Below are 26,024 nucleotides of genomic sequence, written 5' to 3'. Positions count from 1 at the left end.
GATATTATAAATAGGCCCAGTGGAGAAATTAGTAGCCTAATATAAAAAATAACAAAAATACCAATCGCATAAAATAAAATAACAGTGCAGAGTAAACTAAGAAATATATAATAGCTTATGATGCTAATATAATGAGATATTGCGCGAAATAAGTAAAATAAAAATAGTGAATATGGAATAAAATAGTATCGCTATAAACGAGTAGCCTAATATTCAAAAGATAACAGAAATGGCATGGCTAAAAGTGCGGAGTAAATTAAAAACGAAGAGATAAACGAATAATCCAAAGAAAAAAAAAGTTAAAACAATATTTAACATTCTTTCTCAATATTTTTTCTCAATTTAGAGTTTCTGTTGATAATACTTTTTAATCGTTTTATTTTCTTTTTGTATCATCCGCTTTAACATTTTCATGTGTTGTTGTTTTCTATCTTGTCTTAATTCCTGCATTCTCCGGGCCGGAAATAGGCCATGTGACTCGAGCTGAGCCAATGAAAATCGCCGAAGCTCAGTTCAGAGGTGCGTTCCATTCGACCGTAAGTGGACTGCGAAGTGGACTTCACAGGGTATTTTGCCATCGAAAGAAACAAACATGTTCAGTTCGAAGGGCACTGCAAACGGCATAGGGAATAAGGGAACATCGATACATCACTTCACAAGAAGTCAGTGAAGTCCACTTCAAATGATAAACCGTGTTCAAGGAGTAGGGAGCAGTGAACACTGCGTAGGGACCCTGTCGAATGGAACGCACCTCAGGTCACCTGAACAAAAGCACTATCTATCTGTCACATGACTCGTGTTTTGGACAGTTTCAGCGCATTTCTCGTTTTAGAGCGACACACACCTGCAGTCGGACACTGAAACACGAGTGAAGCGACAGCAGCATGGCTCACCCCGGCACGCACTCTCCTCGTCTGTGGGTCTGGCTCCTGCTGGTGGTCGTGAGTCGCACAGCGGAGCCGGTGTGCGGAGTCTGGCCGCTGCCGCAACAGATCCATCAGTCCCCGGACAGATACAGTCTGAGTCCGCAGCTCTTCTCCTTCACTTACGGAAAGGACTCGGCAGCTCAGACTGGATGCTCCGTCCTGGATGCTGCTTTCAAAAGATACTTCTCCATCATATTCCCTGACTTTACAAAAGGACCAGGTTGGTTTATGCCAGAAAATGAATGAAACAAATGCACTTCCGTATAGTAGTAAGTTACTCTAAAACATGACTAATTGCATAAAATTAAGGTACTAATTTCTATCTGTTAAGTATTGAACTACTTTCTAAAACCCACACCAGTTAAACAGTACAAGATAGATGTGAAATTACTCTTTTAATTCTTTCAAATAAACCAATATAGCATTTCTTGTTATTGCTTTGATTGTATGTCATCACACTTTACATGTTTAAAAGTAAATTTTATGTGTAGCTTTATGTGCACAAATATGTTATTCCTGTTTTGTAACACTGGGTTCAGACTGTTTATGTGCGTCTAAATAATCTTCATAGTCAAATGAAACAATTTTGCAATACTAAATAATGTGTGATATGATGATGTTTATTTGAGCAGAAAACGGGCTTCGTTACTGGTCGGTGTCCAAACCCTTTGTGGTGTCGGTGAGTGTCAAAAGCAAAGGATGTGACGGCTACCCTGGTGAAGATTCAGATGAGAGCTGTGAGTGTTTCCTGATCATGTGATCTTGAGATGACCTTTGATCTTTTATTTACTCTGATAATTTGTGAGAAAGTCTGCTATATTAGAAGGTGTTATTACACTGTCCAGATTCAAAACATAATGTTTGTGCCATAGTATAAAGCATATGTAATATGGTAAAACATGCCAATGACAATCTTAACATGTTGCAGATAACCTGAGTGTTTCTGATGGCCAGGCTGTTCTGAGATCAGTGACTGTATGGGGTTCTCTGAAAGGTCTGACTTATCTTGCTTGTTATGCTTGTTGATTTTCCCCATTTGTGCATAATTCTTTGCTTGACAGCTCTAAATATTTGTCTTTTTCAACTTCTGAACCCTGAAAATCAGGTCTGGAGTCCTTCAGTCAGCTTGTGTACCAGGACGATTATGGCTCTGTAAGTTTTGTGTGACTGTATTTTAGTCATGTGATTGTCGTGGTATATTAACATGCTAAATTTAAGACTTTTCCATGCAGTATTTTCTCAACAAGACAGAGATTGTAGACTTCCCACGGTTTGCATTCAGAGGACTTTTACTGGACACTTCAAGGCATTATTTACCCCTCCATGCTATTTTGAAGACCTTGGTATGTATTTACTGTTCATTATAAATCGTATTTAAAAATATACAAATATGTGTTTACTATTATACACTAGCATTCAAAGGTTTGGGGTCGGTGCGATATATATATATATATATTTAAATTTTATTTGAATTTAGTCTCTTGTGCTCACAAAGACTGCATGATTTATTTGATAAAAATATAGTAATATTATAAAATAGTATTACAATTTCAAATAAATGTTTCTATTTAAATTTATTTAAAAATAGAATTTATTCCTGTGATCAAAGCTGAATTCACGCGATCCTTCAAAAATTATCCAATATGACGATTTGCTGCTCAATAATTTTTTTTTATTATCATAATGATTAAAAGACAGCATTTATTTAAATAAATATAAACTTTTGTACCATAATAAATGTCTTTACTGATGCTTCTGATCAATTGAATTCCTCGCTGAATAAATGTTTTAAGTATTATGAAATAAATCAATTGAATTTGAATTTTCCGTAGGATGCCATGGCTTACAGTAAACTCAACGTCTTTCACTGGCACATCGTGGATGATCCCTCTTTTCCGTACCAGAGCCGCACCTTTCCTGACCTCAGCAATAAGGTGAACGGGCTTTAGTTTTCGTTTTTCATCTAACTTTATTTTAATTAACAAGTGATTTATTTTAAAAGAGTTTTAGTTGCCAATAACAACACTGGCATATCTTTTTCTTCTAGGGAGCTTTTCATCCGTTCACTCATATCTACACACAGTCAGATGTGATGAGAGTGATTGAACATGCGAGAATGAGAGGCATTAGAGTCGTACCTGAGTTTGACTCGCCTGGACACACTCAGTCATGGGGGAAAGGTACACACACACACATAGTGTTGGGAAAAGTTGCTTTAGGGAATGTCTTACAATATTGTGTTACTCTCTAAAAAGTATCTAATACTTATGGCACTTTTCCACTACACATTACCGGCTCGGTTCAACTCGCCTTTGTTTGGTTTTCCACTGTGTAAAAGTTGCACCTGTTCCTGCTTTTGTTTTTTTTTTGTTTTTTTTGTATCACCTACGGCGAGGGTCTGAGCGAGCTGAGCCGATACTAAAATGTGACGTGAAAACAATGCCGACTGCTGATTGGTCAGAGAGAATCGTCAGTATTCTCTGCGTCATCATTGGACGCGCCAGATGGAGTTTCCAGAACTTTCTTTTTTTTAAACACTACAACGAATAACAACGCTTGTCCTTAATTTTCAGGACAGCCAGACCTCTTGACACCATGTTACAGGGGAGACGTACCCTCTGGTTCATTTGGACCCGTCGATCCAACGGTAGACACCACTTATAAGTTCATGGACCGCCTCTTGAAGGAGGTGAAATATGTCTTTCCTGACTCATATATTCACTTAGGAGGGGATGAGGTCAGTTTTGCCTGCTGGTAAGCACTTTTGACATGTTTTGGGTGCCTGCATTACATTAGCATGGTCTTTTTTTTATGTGAAGATTTTAACAAAGTTATTCTCTAAAAAACAGGCAGTCCAATCCCAATGTGCTAAAGTTTATGGGAAAGATGGGCTTTGGGAAGGATTTTACCAAACTGGAATCATTCTATATGGAGAGGTTAGTCAAAATTTCAAAAACTACATACGCTATCGGTCAAAGTTTGGGGTCGGTAAGATTTTTAAAAGGTTTTTTTTTTGTCTTTCATGCTCACCAAAACTTCCATAAAAACAGTAATATTGTGAAATGTTATTACAATTGTAAATTACTGTTTTCAATTTGAATATATGCTAAACTGTCCTTTCTAATATGATGATTTGTTGTTGAAAACAGTTGTGCTGGGAACCGTAATGCATCCAGAATTCCTTTATAAATACAAAGTTAATAAGAGCAACATTTATTTAAAATAGATCTACTTTGTAACATTATACACGTTTACTGTCACTTTTGATCAATTTAATGCATCCCTGCTGAATATAAGTATTAAAAAAATCTTAATGAAACCTAAAACTTTTGAAAAGTAGTGTACATATACCACAACTTCAGAAGTTTGGATACCGCTACTTTATTATTAATATGTTTCACGTTTTAGAATGACAGCATCACTTGTTGTCTGCTTTTCCTTCAACTGATCATTTAATAAGTAATTATAAATATATATTTATAACATTAAATAATTGAATGAATATTTCAAGTTTAATTTTGAACAAGTTTAATCCCAGATTCTATAATTAATATTTCTAATATGTGTTAAGCCATGTTTGAAACCATTTAAAAAACACTGATATAAGCACTCTTGCATTGATTCCAATCTGTTTTAATGTTTAGTATATTAATTTTCTTGTGATCAAATAATGAACAAACTGTTTATTTTACAGATTTACTGCATAAACATAAGAAATAGAGCATTCGTGAACGCAGTCTATGGTGTTTCTGTGTCTTTATGTCTCTCTTTATGTTGTTCTTTAGCATAATGAACATGACAGCCGCGCTCAACAAAACCTCCATTGTCTGGCAGGACGTGTTTGACTACCGTGAGCGAGTGAGTACAAATCTGCTCTACACTGGTTGCTTTCAAACCTCACAAAGCCGTGCGTGTGATTTAACCGGGACGAGACGCTTCTCTTCTAGCCCAGGGCGAAGTACGTGGTGGAGGTTTGGAAGCAGGGATGTTACCTGTGCGAGATGCGCCGGGTCACTAAAGCAGGGTTAAAGGTCATCCTGGCGGCTCCTTTCTACCTCGACCTGCCGATACCCACTCACAGCTGGGCCCGCTACTACATCGTGCGCCCCCTAGCCTTTAAGGGTCAGAGCATGAGTGCAAAACACTAACAAGTACAAGAGATTGCAGTGCTGTGTCTCAGTCCGGTGTGAAAGTGTGTTCTGTGTGAGAATCAAACAAACATGCCATTGATACGCATGATTTTAAGCATGACTTTACTCGTATAGTTTGTATTTTTATTTTTACATTCAGCTTTCATTTAAATTCACTTTAAGTACATTTTTAATAGAGTAACAACACTGGACTTTCTATTTTGGTTTTATACCCCTTTTAAATAGGAATTGCATCTAATACTTGGTAAATAACTATTTTAAGAGAAACATAAGAATTTGTTTCTCTCTTGCCCATGAAATCCTGTCGTCACGACTGTTGCAAAGCACTGTCTTACCAGAAGGTGTCAACCAGGAGTCGACTTTTGAGGTGAAACGTGTCTGTGTACATATAACACAAGACCAGCCTCCCAGAATATATAAAGCAAAATGAAACAAAAACGTGTTTGTTCGTCAGAACTGTGAGCTCTGGTGCTATTTTTGGACTTTTTGAGTTTGAGTCTAGCTTCCGACATTTTTAAAATCCTGTTTCCACCTCTTAGTCTTAACCCCATCATTTCCTGTCCTCGCCTCACAATACACTCAATAAAAGTGGTAAAAGCCCCAAAATGTTGCATTTATGCACAAAATATCTTTTATATTTTTTTTTTCAGAGCTGTGGATTAGTGGTTAAGATGAGTTCTGTTGCTTTTTTGGGCTTTTTGAGTTTGAGTCTAGCTTCCGACATTTTTAAAATCCTGTTTCCACCTCTTAGTCTTAACCCCATCATTTCCTGTCCTCGCCTCACAATACACTCCATAAAAGTGGTAAAAGACCCAAAATGTTGCATTTATGCACAAAATATCTTCTATATTTTATTTCAGAGCTGTGGATTAGTGGTTAAGATGAGTTCTGTTGCTTTTTTGGGCTTTTTGAGTTTGAGTCTAGCTTCCGACATTTTTCAAATCTCGTTTCCACTTCTTGACCGCATCATTTCCTGTCCTCGCCTCACAATACACTCAATAAAAGTGGTAAAAGCCCCAAAATGTTGCATTTATGCACAAAATATCTTTTATATTTTTTTTTTCAGAGCTGTGGATTAGTGGTTAAGATGAGTTCTGTTGCTTTTTTGGGCTTTTTGAGTTTGAGTCTAGCTTGCGACATTTTTAAAACCTCGTTTCCACTTCTTGACCGCATCATTTCCTGTCCTCGCCTCACAATACACAATAAAAGTGGTAAAAGCCCCAAAATGTTGCATTTATGCACAAAATAACTTTTATATTTTATTTCAGAGCTGTGGATTAGTGGTTAAGATGAGTTCTGTTGCTTTTTTGGGCTTTTTGAGTTTGAGTCTAGCTTGCGACATTTTTAAAACCTCGTTTCCACTTCTTGACCGCATCATTTCCTGTCCTCGACTCACAATACACTCCATAAAAGTGGTAAAAGCCCCAAAATGTTGCATTTATGCACAAAATAATTCCAAAGAGGCGTATAAAGCGTGAAGAGTGCAATGCGTGACCCGGTGTTTCCTGTCTGTACACTGTCTCAGATTCCACAGGACACGGTTCTAGAGATCTGGAAGGGTGAAGGTTACCAGGCTGAACTGAGCAAGATGACCAAGGCCGGGCACAGGGTTCTGCTCTCTGCCCCCTGGTACATTAACCACATCAGCTACGGCCAGGACTGGCGTGTTTCCTACGCAGTGCAGCCCCAGAATTTCTCCGGTGTGTGGAGCAGCATGTTAGGCTGGGCTCAATATTCAAATAGAATAGCAAACGGGCGATTCATAAGAACCTGATGCCGTTTCCGGGTTCAGATAGAGTTGATTCTAGTTTATGGGCTGGTGGTTAAGTTAATTTAGTAAATTTAGTTTACAGAATTAGTCAGTTAGCTCTAATTAACGACACTGAACTAAACTATACTAATGAATGATAAATCAACTATTATCTTGCGTTTTGTTTGCTTTGCTGTTGTTTGTAGTGCAGTGCTGGTGTATTTTCAGTGTGTATTTGGTTAAATTTACATGTTTAAGGGACAGATGAGCAAATGTTTGTTTTTTATTCATTTAAAATATTTATTTTAAACTTTTTTTTTTTTTTTAATTTTATGATTTAGCTTAAACTTATTTTTCTTATTGTCAATTAGTTTTATTGTCAAGACAGCATTTTATTTTTATAATTGTTAAAGTTTTAAGTTATAGCTTTTTTGAGTTTAAGTTATACAATTAGGTTTTCACAGAAATGCCATAGAATAACAATATTTGGCTCCCCAAAGAACTTTTAAGTGAACTGTGAAAAGAACCATTATTTTAGTGTGAAGAACATTTAAAAAATCCAAAAGAACTTTTTTTCACTTTAAAGAACCCTTTGTAAATTGGAAACATTCCAAATGTTCTTCATGAACCTTTAAAAAGCTTTATTTTTAATTGAGTATTTGATTAAAATTGTGTATTTTTTTTCTATGATTTAGGGACAGAAGAACAGAAGAAGTTGGTGATCGGAGGAGAGGTCGCCATGTGGGGTGAATATGTCGACGCCACCAATCTGAGCCCACGTCTGTGGTATGAAAAAATACACTTGACAAGATCATTAATTAGATTATTATGATTGTTGCTAAATCTTTGACTGTGTTTGTGAAGGCCGAGAGCTTGTGCTGCAGCGGAGAGGTTGTGGAGCGATGAAGAAAAAACTCTGAACGCAGATCTGGCCTTCCCTCGCCTGGAAGAGTTTCGCTGTGAACTTCTAAGGTATTGAAATATATTCTTTATCAACGTCTATTAGTCACACTCTACACATACAAATTTCAATATTTAATATGTTTATTATAATTAACCCTATAAAACCCACTGTTTCAATCGATACACAAACACTTCTAAATTATCAACATGATCCAAACGTTGCTGAATAATCTACATGCCTTCTGTCGTCTGATAGTTCATGCTTTTTTATCAAGTAAAATATCTTTTAGTTTAATTCTACAAGCCATATAAACATCAGAAGCCTCACCAAATTGCATATTTTCGCTCAGTTTGTTCCTTTGAAAAAAATCGATCCGTTTCTTTCCTCCTCATATAAAAGCTCCATATTCTCACTATATCATATATGATCCATGAAAAGCATGATGTATCAAATATGATACTCAACTAAAACGCATATACAACTTTTATTTTACATATGCTGTCTAAAGAGTAAATAAACTGTTAAATTTCAAACATTTCATTTGGACTATTTCACATGTCAGGCTTTACAGGGTTTTTTAAAGCATATTATTTAAGATTTTCAGTAAGGAAATTGAGTTTTAAATGATAAAAAATGATTGACTTGTGTTTGTGTTTGTGCAGGCGGGGGATCCAGGCGGAGCCTCTGTTTGTTGGCCACTGTAAGCATGAGTATAACGGGCTGTAAGTTCACCGATGAGCCACTAAAACTGAAGAGGGATCTGTTGTGCACTGGAATATTGCACTATAATTTTTTATGATCATGTAAACTGACTTTTGCTAAAGAAAATGTAATTTTTTAAAATAAAGACCTCTGCAAGAATGATTTTCAAGTTAATCTTCTTTTTTAATTGTGTTTATCCTTAAATAAAACGTCCCCAAAAAGTATTTGGACACTAAAGCTTGTATAAATGTTGGTATTAAATGAATAACTGTATGATATCAGAACATTGTCATTGTGCAGATGGAAAATTAAAAACTCTGTTCATCATTTATTTAACCTAGGTTATTTTTGTTACCGACTGATGTCACGTTATTTTAATGATAAAATATAAGATTGACATGAATTACAGTAAAGTAATAATAATGGGTAATAGTGTCGTGGCTCAATTTACCCTGCATTTTAACAAAAACTAGCTTAGAGCTAACATCATGTTGACAGTATACCCTTCCTAAAACACTTTTTTCAAAGTGTCTGTAATTGTTCAGACACAAGAATCATGGGTTTTTTTTTTTTTGGTTTTTTTTTAAATGGTCACATGACTGTTTTTTTTTGATGGTGGTTAAGAAACAAAGGGTGGCTCAACTTCCCCACAGGTAAATCACCCATTCTCCCCCATCAGGTAAATGGCTGATGTAAAGTAGCTACACATTTAATGAAATCGCCTGGCACTACGACACCAATCCCGTCTCTCCATCCTCACGGCAGCAGATCCTATTAACTTAACTCTGATGGGGTTTACACTGGAGCTGAAGTAGGACACAGAGGCGCGGGTGTCCCGAAACACACTGCTGGTGTTATAGGAGGCGCATAAAGCACCAGGATACAATGCTTTTTTTCATTTTTAGGTTTATTTATATATTTGTTAATATTTTCAATAATATTTTATTGTCTTTATAATTTTTATTTGGCTTTAACTTATATTTATTTCAGTCTTGGTAAGTTTATTAGTTCAACTTCAACTTATTTTATTTCAATTAGTTCTGGAACATTATTTTAGCTTATGTATATATATATATATATATATATATATATATATATAAATCATTTATATATTTATATAATTTAAATAATTTGTATAAAGACAACACCTACATATTTATCAAATACTTTTTTATTACTGTATTAGTTTGGTTTCTCTGTTAATTGTTTAACTTTGTTCTACGATATTTTGCGATCGATAATTCAATATATTTTTGCTATCATTATGTAATGTTGTTAAAAAGTTTATCTCAGTTAACAAAGTATTTTTAGTAGTATAAGTTTAAGTAAACAATAATAACAACAGCGTGTAGAATCTTCTGTATAAATACACTTCCATTTTATTATTCTGAATTAGGGTCTAAAATTATTTAAAATATATTTTTTTCACACTAATTAAAATAAATAAATCAATATTAAGTATTTAATAATTATATATATATATATATATATATATATATATATATACACTGGAAAAATATATTGTTGGTTTACTATAACTATATATATATATTAAATAAATAAAAACATATTTAAAAAGTTAATATTTTATTTTATTTGTAATTTAAATATTAATTGTGTTCATGTATTAGACAAGACACTTTGTATTTTTAGTTTGCATAAATATAAAACAGTTTTTTTCGATTACTGCGAGTCTTATTTTTTCTTGTTGTCTCTGCTAATTGCAGCTTGATCCTTATTTGACGATTCAGCAGCGAGTTGCACCCCATGAATAAGCCTCCCTATCCCTTGCTCAGCACTAACATGGTCTTTTAACTTAAGTCCTCCTAATGTTTAAGTTACTTGCCAAAATGAGCTTACATGCCTTTGATATTTACTTAGACAATTGATTTTCTCATTGACGGGATTACGCTACCGCTAGCAGATGGCACGGATTGGCTAATCCCAGAAGGCAACAGTGCCGCCCCATTCCCCCCCGACCCTCTTCTGTTCCCCTTCATCCACATGTCCGGTGTGTGAGGCTGATAGACTGACCCATACATGACCTTTGGGTGTGTAGACAATGATTACATGGAATGACTCAAAAATGGCACGTATAGATAGGCTATATACTCTCACTGTGTTTATACCTCAAAAACGACTCATACATCTTACACATATTGTTGAAGTGATGATAACACATCATCGAACAAAGTTATATATCGCATATAAAATCTGTATTGTGAGCAAAAGACTAGCAGTTGATATATTATGCGCAGCTGAAGAGATTTCCCGCCAAATTCTCCTCACTTGGCAAGCGACTCGCTATTTCTCTGTCGGTTAATGTCGATTCGGAAATCTAGTTAATAATCTTATTAGTTAATTAGTGCTAAAACATGGCGTGTTGTTTTGTGCCAATTTTCCCTCAGTACTGCCTCAATAACACGAGTTCAGCATTACAGCATATGGCCACTCGCTCGTGTCCACGAATGCGTTTAATCCCGGACACAAAGATTAATCACGATGAGTCATAGATGTATAAATCTCTGGCTTCCTTCCACCATGACAGGGGCATTAGGGCTATTCTGAATATGATAAATGGCCCTAATTAGATTTTAGAGCTTATTCGTTTTTATTTCACGATTAGAGCCTATTATTGGCAACTGTATAGGCCTACATAAGCCATATCGTATAAGGGACAGATGCATTGTTTCCCTCACAGTAGGCTATATAGAAGAAGGTCTATGTATAAATGACATAAATGAGATCAAATAGCTAGGACAAATGAGCGTTCTGGATCATAAATGGGGGAGATCAGGATCTCAAACTACTCACCTTGTTTGTTTTCTTGAAAACTCGCATCCGTATCCTGAAGTGATTATCTCCGTCTCGGTCTAATTTACTTTGCGCAGTGATCTGAGTGCAGTTTGTCAAGGCAGCTTCTTCATCTCTGATGTAAGCCTCAAGGAACAGTTCATACACTGAAAAAAAAATGGAGTAGGATTTACTTGAAAAAAGCTAGGCAACTTTTTTCACTCAGAAAATGCTAGTAAATTTACAATGATTTGCCAAGTAAAAACCTAAACGGTATTTATCGGTAGCTTTAATTAGAAATCTTTAAATTTATTTGGAATATGGAATTAAGTAAACTTTACCTAACCTAGTTAAGTGAAAGTAACAAAGAAGTACTTTTAACTCGGCTAGTAAAAAGTTGATTAGTATCGATTTAGTTGAAATTTCCTTTGCATTTCACTAAAACAATACTTTTGAATTTAATTAGTCATTTGTAGTATGTGCTTTACTTAAATCATCTAAAGTATTTATATTACATCATGTCAGATGTTAAGCATCATGTGAATGCAAAGACTCGAAATGTCACAAAATGGCAAGTTACTAATACGGACAACAAAAATCAATGATAAAACAGTGTAAATAGAGCTGGAAACCAGTGAAAAATGAACCTCATTAATTATTCAAGGTCCAGTGCATGATGGGAGCCCCAGAATCAGAAAAATCGAGTAATTCTTACTTAATTTTATTGAGTTGATATTTACACTTTCTTGAATTAAGTACTATGTAATTTACTTCGTTTTTTTTATTCTTGCCTGAACTAACTTTTCATGTAAATTACATAGTTTTTTTTTTCCAGTAGTATTTACTTCACCAAAAAATATTTTTTTACAGTGTAGGCGGTCAACTTTACAATTCCACAAAACTTATTTTTTTTAGAAACACGTGAAGCTGTTTACATTTTTAAGTTAAGTCAGCTCATCACTTTTTAAAGTGTAGACGCAAAATGTAAATTTAGAGGTCTCTACCTATTGTTAATCATGATATTGCCTATGTACACAAAAGGCCTATTTCTCTCAAATATTGTTCACAAATCTGTCTAAATCGGTGTTAGTGAGCACTTCTCCTTTGCCGAGATAATCCATCCACCTCGGGTGTGGCATATCGAGATGCTGATTAGGCTGGCCACAATAAAAGGCCACTCTAAAATTTTGCATAAAGTTAAAGCTAAAAAAATTATCACTTGGAGTATGTCTAATGATGATGATGAAGAGTCAAGTTCTGTCAGTTTCTCAGATGAGAGCAGGCTTATGGACGTTTCTGGAGGCTGAACGCAGTGTGTGTGTGTGTCACACTCTCAGCGCTCCTCCGCCTCAAACACGGCCTGACCTAGATCTCTGACAGTAAACAGATGCCGTAGCGTAGCGTTGCTGCCATCAGCAGAATACAGCGCTGGCCGGATCACTGTCAGATTAACCCTGAGGAACGAGCATCACTCATCACTGTTGCAGGACAGGAGGACGAGCAGCTCACTGACTGACGGCTGACCCACAAACGCCACGTGTCACACACACGATCCGCCACGAGCGGATGAAGCGTTCAATCAATAAACACAAGGGGCCCTTTCATACACCCGGCGCAATGCAGCGCCAAACGCAACAAGTGGTTTTTGCTAGTTTCAGCCTGACACAATTATGATTTTCTCGTCCTGCGACATGTTGTTTAAAGGCGTGGTTGATTATTATTTCACTTTTCTAACTTTAGTTAGTGTGCAATGTTGCTGTTTGAGCATAAACAACATCTGCAAAGGTACAACGCTCAAAGTTCAAAGCAAAGGGAGACAACAAACGGCTGGTACACGACATTCCTCCCGGCTTAGTGACATCTTCCAACCCTAAAATTTACATAAACGCCACCAACGGAACATGATTTAGAGATTATCAAGACAGAATATGCTAATCAATGACTAGAAGATAACTACACATAAGATCATAAATTCATGAATGCCCTGTTGCATTCTACATGTTTCACTTTTCATCATTCTGTCTCCGGTTTGAACATAATAGGCTAAAAGTTTAAGAAATTTTCAGTGCATGTGTGTGTGTGAGGTGAAAGGACACAAGCTCTTGAAGCTCCGCCCCTGTGCCGGGAGCAGCAGCTCATTTGCATTTAAAGGGACAGACACAAAAACGGTGTGTTTTTGCTCACCCTCAAAAATTGACAATTTTACAAATGTCTGTGGAGTATTTTGAGCTCAAACTTCACATCAAAAACTTATTTTACATTTTATGAAAAGGCCATTATACCACACCTTTAAAAAGCTAATAATTTGTGCGTCCAAGTCCATGGACTTGACCGTATTGTTGGCGCGTTGCTATTTTGAGGAAACTGAAATGGACTTTGCCATTGACCAACTGAAACCTGGTCTAAAGTCAATAGTGCAATATTTTTTTTTTGTTATTTAAAGGGTGCATTAGTAATATGCTCCTATAGGTGGGTCTTAATGCACGTACTGTACAGTACACTACACATACAGCAGCACACAACCTAGCCAAATATTAAAAATAAAAGGATTACAATGTAAAAGATTAATATTCTGTACATAAAATTTGGTGGGCTTGTCCCGTAGCTGTTCTGTTTGTGCGCTTTAACCTCGCACAAATGTAACCTTTTCAAATGTATCCAGATTTACGTGGCCTTAGGGGTGTGGTCCTGGTCAAGACAATCTCCTGAACTCCAAACTGAATGTCAGAATGGGAAAGAAAGGTGATTTAAGCAATTTTATGAGTATTATCTGAGTATTTAGCAGTTACTGGGATTTTCACACACAGCCATTTCAAGGGTTTACAAAGAATGATGTAAAAAGGGTAAAATACCCAGTATGCGGCAGTCCTGTGGGCGAAAATGCCTTGTTGATGCGAGAGGTCAGAGGAGAATGGGCCGACTGATTCAAGCTGATAGAAGAGCAACTTTGACTGAGATAACCACTCGTTACAACCGAGGTATGCAGCAAAGCATTTGTGAAGAAGACACAACACACACAACCTTGAGGCGGATGGGCTACAACAGCAGAAGACCCCACCGGGTACCACTCATCTCCACTACAAATAGGAAAAAGAGGCGACAATTTGCAAGAGCTCACCAAACTTGGACAGTTGAAGACTGGAAAAATGTTGCCTAGTCTGATGAGTCTCGATTTCTGTTGAGACATTCAGATGGTCAGAATTTGGCGTAAACACTTTAGTCCCCTTAGTGCCAATTGAGCATCGTTTAAATGCCACGGCCTACCTGAGCATTGTTTCTGACCATGTCCATCCCTTTATGGCCACCATGTCCCCATCCTCTGATGGCTACTTCCATCAGGATAATGCACCATGTCACAAAGCTCGAATCATTTCAAATTGGTTTCTTGAACATGACAATGAGTTCACTGTACTAAAATGCCCCCCAAAGTTGAGTCAATGTCACGTAGAATTAAGGCAGTTCTGAAGGCAAAAGGGGGTCAAACACAGTATTAGTATTGTGTTCCTAATAATCCTTTAGGTGAGTGTGTATATATATTATTTATTTATTATTTTGTTTAATGAATGAAACAAAATTATTATCAATGCATTGTAGTGTTGATTAATTATATTGTATTAGCTTTCTATTAATTATAAGTGTATAAGTGAAGAGGACAGGAGACGGAAACAGGCACCTGTGCAGCAGAAATCGCCGCGTGTTTTCCGCAGGTGAAGTGTTTGTCCTTGAAGGCGTATTGACAGAAGTTCACATCTCCGTGCATCACATAAGGCGCTTTGTGTATAATCTCTTTGAATGTCAGCTCTTGTCAAAGAGTGAGGGTAACTTTTAGAGTGTGCGAGAACATGTGCACGGCGACTTATAGTCTAGACATTAGTCTATATTTATTTATCTTCTGTCTAAGGTGTCTGATAATGATTTTTTTCATTATGATTTCACTACATTGTAGTCTTTATTATGGTAATAGTGCTTTTGGGTTTCTTTACTTTTTACACACCTCACAAAAACATGCCTAATCACACTTCAATAAAACAAGAAAGAGAAGATACTTTATATTAGATGTATTTTACTACTTACACCAAATATACAGTAGGCCTATATATAAATTATATATATATATATATATAGCCTAATTGTTACTGTACACTTACACTTTCTGTTCATATTGTACTGCAAAACATTGCTTGAGATGTGATACTGTATGAAGGAAGAGTCAACTGTGTCTTTAATATTACAGCTCATAGTAACACCTGCCTTCATGATCCATAATTACATGCAGGCTTTACATTGGAAGTACAATGAAAAAAACATGTATGAACACAACTGTTACAGTCGTTGTCTGCACCAGACTAAAATTTTATTTTATTTTTTTTCAATTATGAATGAAGTTGTTTAGGCTACTTAAAAAAAAGGAAACCTGATTAAGTTGAGTTAACACAACCGAAAATCAACTTTTTACAAATATGTGGCTATTTTAATAAGATGGCAATTTTTATAAAATGAAAAGAAAAAAAATGACCTGCACTTTTCTCCTCTACACTCACAAACCATCATATGACAAAAACGCCAGTGCACATAACTGATAACAAACATACAAATAAATGTTTAAAACAAATGTGATTGTTGATTTCATACTGTAAAAAAATATTTTTGAATATTTGTAATCAGCTAATCACATTTTTTCTTTTGTCAAATCAACTTAAATAATTTATGTAGTTCATACAACATAACATTTTGAGTTTCGGATGATTAAATCAATCTCCTTCATTGTATTAACTCAGCTTTTCCATTTCAATGAACTTAAAAGGCAACCAGGTTACTTCATTTTTTAAGTTAAACCAACAATATTTTTTACAGTGCATGAATTGAAGGTGATTTGTAACTTTTAAACACAATTACTACATTAGTTTAATGCATAATGCTGCCTTGTGAAATGTACAGTATTATATAAATAGAATTTCCTTAATTATTTTATTTGTGTTACTTTTTTTTTTTTAAATATTTACAGCAAACATATGTGCATTTTTACCATATTTGGCAAGCTAATTTAGGTAATTTATAGGGGTTTTTTGTGTCCATTAAAATTAACATCACTAACGTTTATACATTTACATTATATATACATATATACATATATATATATATACATATATATATATATATATATATATATATATATATATATATATATATATATATATATATATATATATATATATATAGGATGTATGGGGTTTTACTTTACAGTGTTTTACTTGTTTTTTTTTATAGTAACATTACTAATATTTTATGTTAAAGTTACAATTTGTAAAATGTTTTATTTTGCCTTTTTATTCACATTCACACACACACACACAGACATATACATCTCCTTTATATGGTAGGATATATATCCTACTATATAAAGTTCAAAATACATTTTAGTTCACTTATTTTCTCAATGCAATTATTTCCCTTGTATTATAGACTAACTAATTAGATTTGACAGTGGATAGGAGTGTTAATAAGCAGGGGTGTTATTATCCTGTGCGTGGAGCATCTTACATCAACAGCTTTCCCCTGACGTATAGGGAGCCTATAGTAATCTGTGGCGTTCACGGTCTGGTCGCTCACAGCGAGAGACTTCAGCATACGGTTATGTAACACCTGCTGAGTTACACTGTCAGCACTGCACAGATCAGACTCTAAACGCCTTAACTGTGGCCCATGACTGCTCTGCTACACTACACCTGTGCCTATGAAATGCCTTTGTGATCAGTGTAAGTCTTCTGTTGCTTCAGGGATGTTCACAGATACATGTGTTTGATGTAATCTGAATATCAGTGTTTAAAGTCAGTGAATGCAATGAAATGTCAGTATAGTTGCATATTGTCTGATATCTAGGTATAGCTTTAGTTATCAAATAAACAAATAAAAGCAAACCAACAAAACATAATAAAGCAGAGGCCAGGCAAACACACAAAATGAAAAGGAATCTTATTGTATTATTTTATTTTATTATGCAGGAATGCAATTAAATGTCGGTAATTTTATATTGCCTTATTTCTATCTTACAGTTGTAGATTAATTTATAGCTTTATTTAAGTTATGTTTATAATTTTATATTTTAAGTTATAGCTAATTTAATCTGTTTCCCATACAGCAATATAGTGTATGTGTGTATATATATGTATGATAAAAGTTGTAATGATCATTTCTTAAGTATGAATGCAAATTTGTATTTTCGACCGCATAAATATTTTTGTATTTAAAATATTTTACTAATATTATATAAAAGTACACAGAATAGACAAAAATATGAGGAAATATAGGAATAAAATTATTATATAAAATACAGTATATTTATTGTATAAAATGTACTGAAATATATATTTATACATTTATGAACAAAATATTTTTCGGCCATTTTTTGGTGTGCATATTTTGAAACGAACCATCATTATGGGTTGTATAAAAGACACAAAACTTGAGCACTAAAGATGATTATGAAATACCTTTTGAACATCAAACAGGCTTAACCAGCGTCCTAGTACATAGCCTTGACCTGAAATGATCCAAAGGGTTACCTGTAAACCTTATCAATCATAGTGTATAATATTCCTTCTATTTTTAGGCCAATCTAATCTCTTTCTTTTATGGTAATCTCTGCTCTGCTCATCTAAGCAAGTCTTGTCCTAAAAAGCCACTAGGAACATTATGCGTTATTGCCACCTGCTAGTTACATAAACACAGCTAATGCCGAGCCGCTGTGAAGCACACACTCAGGTGTGTCACTCACACATGACATCAACAGGAATGTGTCATGCGCCGAGCTTTAGTTCTGGAAACACACACTCACATGTTTTGACATTCAGCTCTCATTCTCCCATGCTGAACACGCCGTCTGGAAACGCATACAAGCAAACCAACAAAACACAACAAAGTGGGTACAGAGGTCAACACTAATTCTAGATCAGCAGGTGAAAAGCAAAATAGAAAAAAAAAAAACGACATTTTTTTTTTGCATCTTTTTGTGTTTTCATTCATTTGTCATCCTTTTTCCAAACTGTAGATATAATTTGAAAAGAAATTAAGGTTTTTGATGAAAACATTCCAGGATTTTCTCCATATAATGCACTTAATTGGGAACCAAACGGTTCAAGGTTTTTTCATGCACAAAAATAATGTCCCTGTTTATGACCAGTATAGCACTTTATAAAATACACATTTTTTTTAAAGCAGGAAAATATCAATTCAATGATGCAAACATAATTCAATTCTATGGTAAAGCAGCTCTAAAAAGAAAATAGTAAACAGTCATTATTCATATATACACGCGTACTATCAATTAAACGGGTTTTATGACGAGGTCGGTGACGGTGAGGATCGGAAAAATCTTACATTTATGTGCAAACTTTGCCCGTCGATAAAATAATTGTTGTCTGTGTTTGTATGTGGGCTGTGGCAATAATAATAATAAAACAAAAGTGACGTCGTTGACCGTTGTTTACTCTTCTGCGCATGCGGGTCACTTCTGGGTAGGGTTGGGTATCGTTTGAATTTGAACGATTCTGATTCCGATTCCGATTCCTTGTTTCGATTCCGGTTCCTAACGATTCTCGATTCCGATTCTTTTAAGAAGCAGGGTCAAAAAAGTTTAGCTAACCTTGCTAACCAACGGTCTTTCTGAAGGAAATACTCCTTCTGTCACAAATACTCCTTTTGTCACAAATTTTGCATTTTTCCGAGATTTCGTTATTTTTTTAGAAAAGTGAAGCCACACTTTGGACCACCGACGTAAGCTACTCATGTTCGACTCACGCGGTTATGCCAACACTTCCGGTAGACGCTTCTTCGTTTCTTCTTCCGCTCGGCGAACTGTGAATATCGAAACTAGGAATTGAAATTTTAACTTTTGAACGATTCCGGGAAAAACTAAAAGTTAGTCCCGATTCCAATCGATACTCGATTCTCGATACCCAACCCTACTTCTGGGTCATTTCACGTTCACACAGAAGATCACAAAAGGTCGCATTTAATTGGAAATGTGAACGGCCTTGCAAAAAAATCGAATTTTTAAAATAAAAATCGGAATTGAGCATTAAGCCCTGCAGTGTGAACGTAGCCATAGACGCACAAATTAAACATATCCACTTCAAGCCTGCAAAAGTTGTCCAATCCATATGGAGAACTGGAGAACCCATGCGGTAGTGCGATCGATCGGCTCTTCAGCAACTGAGAGTGACTGATGTATTGTAGTAACCACTGCTTTGATTGGTTGTTCCTTCCCAACAATCATTAGCCTAAATGTGTCAGTGTTATAATTTCTTATAAAATTTGGACAACCATGTCATTTCATTCAGCTGAATCAATTCCAAGACAGTTAATGTTTCGCTCCGTAATCAACAACCCACACAGCTAAACACACCTAATTGACGCGAAAAATATGACAGTAAATCACAAATTACACATGCGTCCATTGTTGTTCACTTAGGTCTACCTTTCAAGGCCTTTGTGAGACAGAACAAATTTAAAAATGGCTCCGTCTGCTCCTCAAGAAGACCCCAACCTAATCGAGGAGCGGTAATCTTTTTACACAGTCGTTTAGGTCAACAGAGAGGGCTCTGTCAGTGGGACTAAGACACCAGTTTAATGCCAACGGAGTATTAAGGAGGATTCTTGGTTCACAGAGATCATCTCCTCAGACTACACTACACTCTGTCTGCTGCTTATTCATCTTTTGAGTTTAAACAAACCAATTAGAAAAGAGTTACATCAACCGAGTCAAGATAAGGCGTGTTAAACTTGTTTTGTGTCAACAGTCCTGTAGGCAATTAAAAGGTCACTTGATTGCGGTTACATGTTTATGAGCAAATTGACCACCTGTTGTGCTTGTGGCTCCAATGACAGACCCTTCGCCGTGGTGGGGAGATGGGTTTAAGATGGCATGTGCTGCTGTCTGGCTTTTGTGTGTGACCTTGCACTGCTTAAGACTTTAATAAGATAGATACACAAATCAAAAGAAAAAAGCAAATCACTGACTTCAGCTCTCTAATTACCAGTAAATCACACAGGGGTCACTAATTAGGCAGAGCTGGATCCAGAGAGCAGCCACCATATGGCACCGGTGTCGTTGTCGGGGCCCGTGCGGCTCCCACAGCCTCACAAGCGGCTAATTGTTTTCTTTCCCTGCTCCCCCTATTTTCATTTTAGGTCTTTGTTATCTTCAGAGAACAAGTTTTATGGTAGGCTAAGCCGCTTAGCTGATTTAAAGTGGGTGCTTGCGGATACTAGCCGGGGTACAGGAGCAGACAGGACTTCTGCTGAGGAGATGCGTTTGTGCTCTGAAAGTTAGAGGGAGTTAACAATTGTTGATCTGTGAGTAGCTGTTTGGTCATAAAAAGACAATTTGGTTCACAGTGTAAATACTGTATGACTCATGAAGAGAGAATGGCTAGTTTTCCGCAGTGTGACATGCTACACGGCATGAAAAACTAAATATTTATGCAGGTGTGTATTTGTTAATAATATTTATTGTAAAATATGTATAAAAATACATACATAAAACATATCTTATTAAATTTATTTTTCTTAAAATGTTGAGAACATATTTATTGTTTGTAAATTATACATGATTATATAACTGACATCAGTTCATATCAATGTTGTAAGTATGCAAAAAACCTAAAAAAAATTATTAAATGTATTAAAACTTACAAAAAACGGCATAAATAAATAATAGAAATATGAACAAAAACATTTTTATTGCATCTTTTGAAATTTTGATATGCCATGATTATTATTTATTTAAAGTTCAAATGTAATGGGAACAAATGAAAAAAAATGAGCACCAAAAACATACTTTCATGTAAATGTTGACCTAAAATATTGATGTTGAACAAATATTTTATAAACATCATGCCTTCATAAAAATTTGAATTTCAGTTATAAGGACACGCACAAATATGCCTCAGTCAATCATTGTTAGGCATCATTTTTCTTTTTGAGTAAAAACAAGATTTAAATCCTGACTAACTCGAGCCAATAGAGATTAGCATTGCCTCATCGTTAATAGTGGACAGTTGAGGATTAAACAATAATGAAATACCATAAAACTTTGGGGAAGAATCGCCTAGCAGATGCTCCCTACAGTCTGTGCACATGTACGTAAGAAATATGATTCATTTAAAATAAAATAAAAATGAAGAGCATTTGTCGTTACACATCAAAATGTGTAGGTACAGAATACAGTAGATAGACATTAGCATTCCTTCATATCTCATGTCCTGTGTAGTTAAAAATGTCAGTGTGAATTTGGATCACCGATCATAACAAAAACAGGTGTTGACCCATGAAATCAATATTGATTACTGAAACTTAGAAACCACTGATAGCCAAATCACCACATACAAAATTAACTAACAGCTAACCACTGAAAGTTGTGATGCTAACAAAGTCTTCATTCATGAATTTTGAGGGAAAACTTCAAAAAAGAAGAGATGAGAGCTAGATGGACAGTTATGACTCAACCCCAGTCCTTTTGTTTATTCGTTTCTATCCACACTTATTGTGGATGGAGCTAATACTGAGTGTGACTGATTGATCCACCCCTAGATGGACAGTAAAGATTAAGAGGATGACACATAGGCACTTGCTTACACAGCGCTTGCTGCTAATCCCTTTGTCTTCCTTTAGGGAGCCCACGGTAGCCTCAGAGTCACTCACTGTCCATCATCGCTAGACTCACCAGGAGGAGGTGACAGGCCACACTGCACTTTACAAAAGCAACAGAGATACTCAAAGTAAAGAACGGACGAGGATAGAGTCCTTGAAGGAACTTGAAGAAACATCTAACAGTCTCAAGGCTGGACGAAACTCTTTTTAAGGACCCTGTAGGATTCCAATTAATCCACCTGGGACAGATATTTTGACCTCAAAAGCCAGATCCTTCTGTGGGTACACTTCAGAAACAGCTTGTGTGAACTTCTGCAGTACATTGAATGGAGGATCCAATGTCAGAAATGTCGATGGTACAATTTGTATCACCATCAGACTCTTCCAGGAGCAACTCAGATGACAGTCAAGAGGGTGAGTAATTGCTTCTTCAATTTACAGTAGTTTGAAGTTGACATGTGAAAAGTGGCAAAGACTCTACACTTTCAAACTTTTGGTATTCTGGAATTTCATTTTTAATATTTCACAGAAAGTCCTAAAACACTATATTCTTAAAGCAAGGTTTATGTAGGCAAAATTTGGACACTTTGCCCAATAGCTCAACAAGTATGAAATGGCAGTTGAAACACCAAGAAAACACTGTCTAGAGATTGCTTTTTCCTAACGACTGGATTGGGAATAAGTGAATGTGACATTGACTAACAAATACTTGTTTCCTTGATTTCCCAGATAAAAGCCCTGCTCCTGGCAAGATCCTGAATTCGGGACTTCTCTGTAAAGTCTGTTCGGACACCAGCAGTGGGAAACACTATGGGATATATGCATGCAATGGTTGCAGTGGCTTTTTCAAGCGCAGTGTGAGGCGCAGACTCATCTACAGGTGAGAAAACACCTTACATATTCAACGTTGGGAGCCGAGAAGATTGAAGGCATGTTCTTTAAAAACCAGTGCAAGAACATAAACTAAGAAACTGATATTGAAATTTACAGATGTCAAGCTGGTACAGGTATGTGTCCTGTGGATAAAGCCCATCGGAATCAGTGCCAGGCTTGTCGCTTAAAGAAATGCCTTCAAGCTGGCATGAACAAGGATGGTGAGTCAACTTTTAAAGGTATCCTCTTCTTTTCGACTCCCTCTATTGTCTCCACTTTCTAAAGCTTTCCATCCATCTCCTGTCAGCTGTTCAGAATGAGCGTCAGCCCCGCAGCACCGCTCAAGTCAGGTTAGACTCACTGGATGTGGACAAAGACAAGGAGCACCTCGCCACCACCTTGGAGCCCACTTCCTCATCCACCTGCTCTGTTATCAACCGCCCACTGCTGGGCTCCTCCATCAGCTCCAGCATCAGCTCCACAGATGCTATGCACCACTCCAACAGCCCAAAGAACGGACATCGCTTCATGGCCAGTCTGATGACGGCTGAGACCTGCGCCAAGCTAGAACCAGAGGACGGTAAGGAATGAGACTACCCTGGTCAACCAGCTACTTTTTGTTAATGAGCATCATGTCCGAAAGTTCAGAAATAGGATGGCAACAAAGTAAAACTCACTTAAAGTAAAGCTCACTTTGAACTTGTTCTAGATATTTATGGTGCTTTGGAAGGCAGGTTGAAACCTCCTTAAACTGTCGAAAATGCTACCTTTATGGGTCAGCTTGTCACTGAGGCAGCACCCTTAAAGGGACAATTTTGTACCTTATTTGCCCCTAAAAGGTTTACAGTTGTAACTTAAGGGTACATATTACTAGTACTAAGGCACTATTATGCCCCTTTTAGGGGTATATAAGGTACAATGGTGTCTCTTTATGGACACTCCCCCAGTGTGAAACACTGTTGTAACTCTAAAGGTAAAAAACAAAAAGAAAATGACAATGGTCAAGGTACCTTAATATACAAAATGATACTTGACTAGGTAGTGAGACAGTTCTCCCTTATGTTTTGGACACGGACCAGCAGGAAAAGTTTATGTTGGTCTAATCTGACCTTTTCAACAGGCTTATAACTTTTTATCCACATTTTATCAATTCAAAATTTTGCATGTAACTGTGTTTACAGTGGATGAGAACATTGACGTGACCAGTAATGAACCTGAAAGGAGTTCTCCGGAGTACGGCAGTTCTCTCTACCCCTCGCGCGGCCCTGAGAGTGTATATGAGACTTCAGCCCGCCTACTCTTCATGTCTGTTAAATGGGCCAAGAATTTGCCAGTGTTTTCCCATCTACCTTTCAGAGACCAGGTGAGAGTCAGGTGTTTCTCACCTTACTGTTTCTTGCCGACAAAGTAAGCTATTTTCAGACACACAATATATTAATCGGCAGGTACAATTATCTGCCAATGCCGATCAAAATAACAAATGTTGTTAAATAATTGCCCCAACAATCTCTCACTATTGATAACTGCAAGTTTTAACCCACCATTTTTGTGATTTTAGGTGATTCTACTTGAGGAAGCATGGAGTGAGCTGTTTCTACTTTGTGCAATTCAGTGGTCGCTACCTCTGGACAACTGCCCCCTGCTGTCCCTACCTGACCTCTCACCCCCAGGACAGGGCAAGGGAAGCCCCTCCGCCTCTGATCTGAGGGTCCTTCAAGAAGTGTTTAGCCGCTTCAAGCCCCTGCAAGTGGATCCAACTGAGTTTGCATGCTTGAAAGCAATTGTTTTGTTTAAACCAGGTAGGTTTTTCCCTCTTCTTGCCACAAGGGGGCAATGATAGCAAACATTACAAAAACTATGTTGTTGTTCTGCGTTGTGCTAATCCATGCATTCTATAACAGAAACACGAGGACTTAAAGACCCAGAACAGGTGGAAAATCTACAAGATCAGTCCCAAGTGCTGCTAGCTCAACATATCCACACGCTTTACCCCAGTCAAGTCGCCAGGTGAGCAAATACACACACACAGTTTTGCATAAATAAGTTAAAAAGTATTTTTGAGAGAAGACACTACTAACACAAATTATTTTTATGAATCTCTCTGTCTTAAGGTTTGGCAGACTATTACTTCTCCTTCCATCCCTTCACTTTGTGAGTTCAGAAAGAATCGAGCACCTTTTCTTCCAAAGAACCATCGGGAACACGCCCATGGAGAAACTGCTGTGTGACATGTTCAAAAACTGAGGAGCCTTTCTAAAAGACAGTTTGTAGAGGAAAAAAAATCCTCTAGACTTCAGGTGCTTTGCTTTACTGTCATGCTAGTTGCAGTACTATGCCAATGAGTGCAATCTGCCTGAATGCAAAAAACAAACAAAAACATACAAATGTATTTATTATTTTGCATAGGTTGCTTATTGGTTCTCATTATGTTTTATTTTATGTCTCTTTTTATCTGTTACTGTAGCTTTTATACTCATAATAATGCTAATAAGTCTATGCATCTCAATTATGTGACACAGCCTGGTTATGTATATAATGCAAATTGCCTTTCAAGGCCATTATAATTCAAGATTATTTAGAATATGTTCGATGATCAGTTTGAAATTAAAGTGTGAAATAAATTGTTAATTGGTAAAAGTTTGAAGATATGTCTCATATTTGTAGGACTTATTAATACAATAAAATTTATTAATAATCTTGTTTTTTTATTTCTTGAAATCTGGAATCTATCTATCTATCTATCTATCTATCTATCTATCTATCTATCTATCTATCTATCTATCTATCTATCATCTGTTCTTCTATGAGTGTTGCTTATTTTTGGGGTTGGCTTAGCCCGATTTATGGAAGTGACTTTAAACTGTAATCAATCAGTGAAAGGTTCACTCTATGAATACAATATTAAGCACGTGATGATGATATTATTCTCACACGTCAACCCTCGAAAATTAAAAGACATGTAAAAGCATTAACAGGAACAAATACCAACCACAGACCACGAATAAACTTTATACAAGCCTATTTGTATTCAGGCTTGGGAGGGTTACTTTAAAAATGTATTCCGATACAGTTACAAATTACTTCATAAAAAAAGTATTCAGTAACGTAATCCAAGTACCAGAATATGAAAGTAATGTAACTGATTACTTTTGGATTACTTCAAGGACAGATATTATTTAAAAAAAAAACTTTTACTTATTATTAAGAATTTCACATCCCTGAAATATATTTATTTAAAGAGCTATATAGACATCTAGTGGCTATGGTTTTACAGA

The 26,024-nt window shown here is 36.2% G+C and overlaps 2 protein-coding genes across 3 annotated transcripts; both read left to right on the top strand.

Annotated features, from left to right (window-relative positions):
* Window positions 1-749: 749 nt before the first annotated feature.
* hexa (hexosaminidase A (alpha polypeptide)) lies at window positions 750-8,595 on the top strand. 2 transcript variants are annotated; one of them, XR_005617253.2, is made up of 15 exons: window positions 750-1,146; window positions 1,559-1,663; window positions 1,855-1,920; window positions 2,032-2,078; window positions 2,159-2,269; window positions 2,759-2,860; window positions 2,974-3,106; window positions 3,500-3,680; window positions 3,776-3,862; window positions 4,712-4,784; window positions 4,874-5,048; window positions 6,603-6,777; window positions 7,523-7,613; window positions 7,692-7,799; window positions 8,394-8,595. XR_005617253.2 is itself a non-coding variant. In XM_039646944.2 (14 exons), exons 1-14 carry the CDS (start codon window positions 885-887, stop codon window positions 8,455-8,457), a joined length of 1,605 nt encoding a protein of 534 aa, XP_039502878.2. In that variant the 5' UTR covers window positions 753-884; the 3' UTR covers window positions 8,458-8,595. The 2 variants fall into 2 exon arrangements, 1 of the variants encoding a protein (XP_039502878.2); XM_039646944.2 differs by lacking the exon at window positions 4,874-5,048 and having other exon boundaries at window positions 753-1,146.
* A 13,414-nt stretch (window positions 8,596-22,009) lies between these two features.
* Window positions 22,010-25,430, top strand: nr2e3 (nuclear receptor subfamily 2, group E, member 3). Its single transcript, XM_039695178.2, has 8 exons — window positions 22,010-22,290; window positions 22,606-22,756; window positions 22,867-22,970; window positions 23,057-23,329; window positions 23,931-24,112; window positions 24,308-24,548; window positions 24,651-24,756; window positions 24,861-25,430. Exons 1-8 carry the CDS (start codon window positions 22,203-22,205, stop codon window positions 24,991-24,993), a joined length of 1,278 nt encoding a protein of 425 aa, XP_039551112.1. The 5' UTR covers window positions 22,010-22,202; the 3' UTR covers window positions 24,994-25,430.
* The last annotated feature ends 594 nt before the right edge of the window (window positions 25,431-26,024 follow it).

The sequence above is a fragment of the Pimephales promelas genome, chromosome 25 (genome assembly GCF_988280905.1).
Source record: "Pimephales promelas chromosome 25, fPimPro1.hap1.1, whole genome shotgun sequence".
Lineage (NCBI taxonomy): Eukaryota > Metazoa > Chordata > Actinopteri > Cypriniformes > Leuciscidae > Pimephales > Pimephales promelas.
This window is presented reverse-complemented; position numbering and strand designations above follow the sequence as displayed.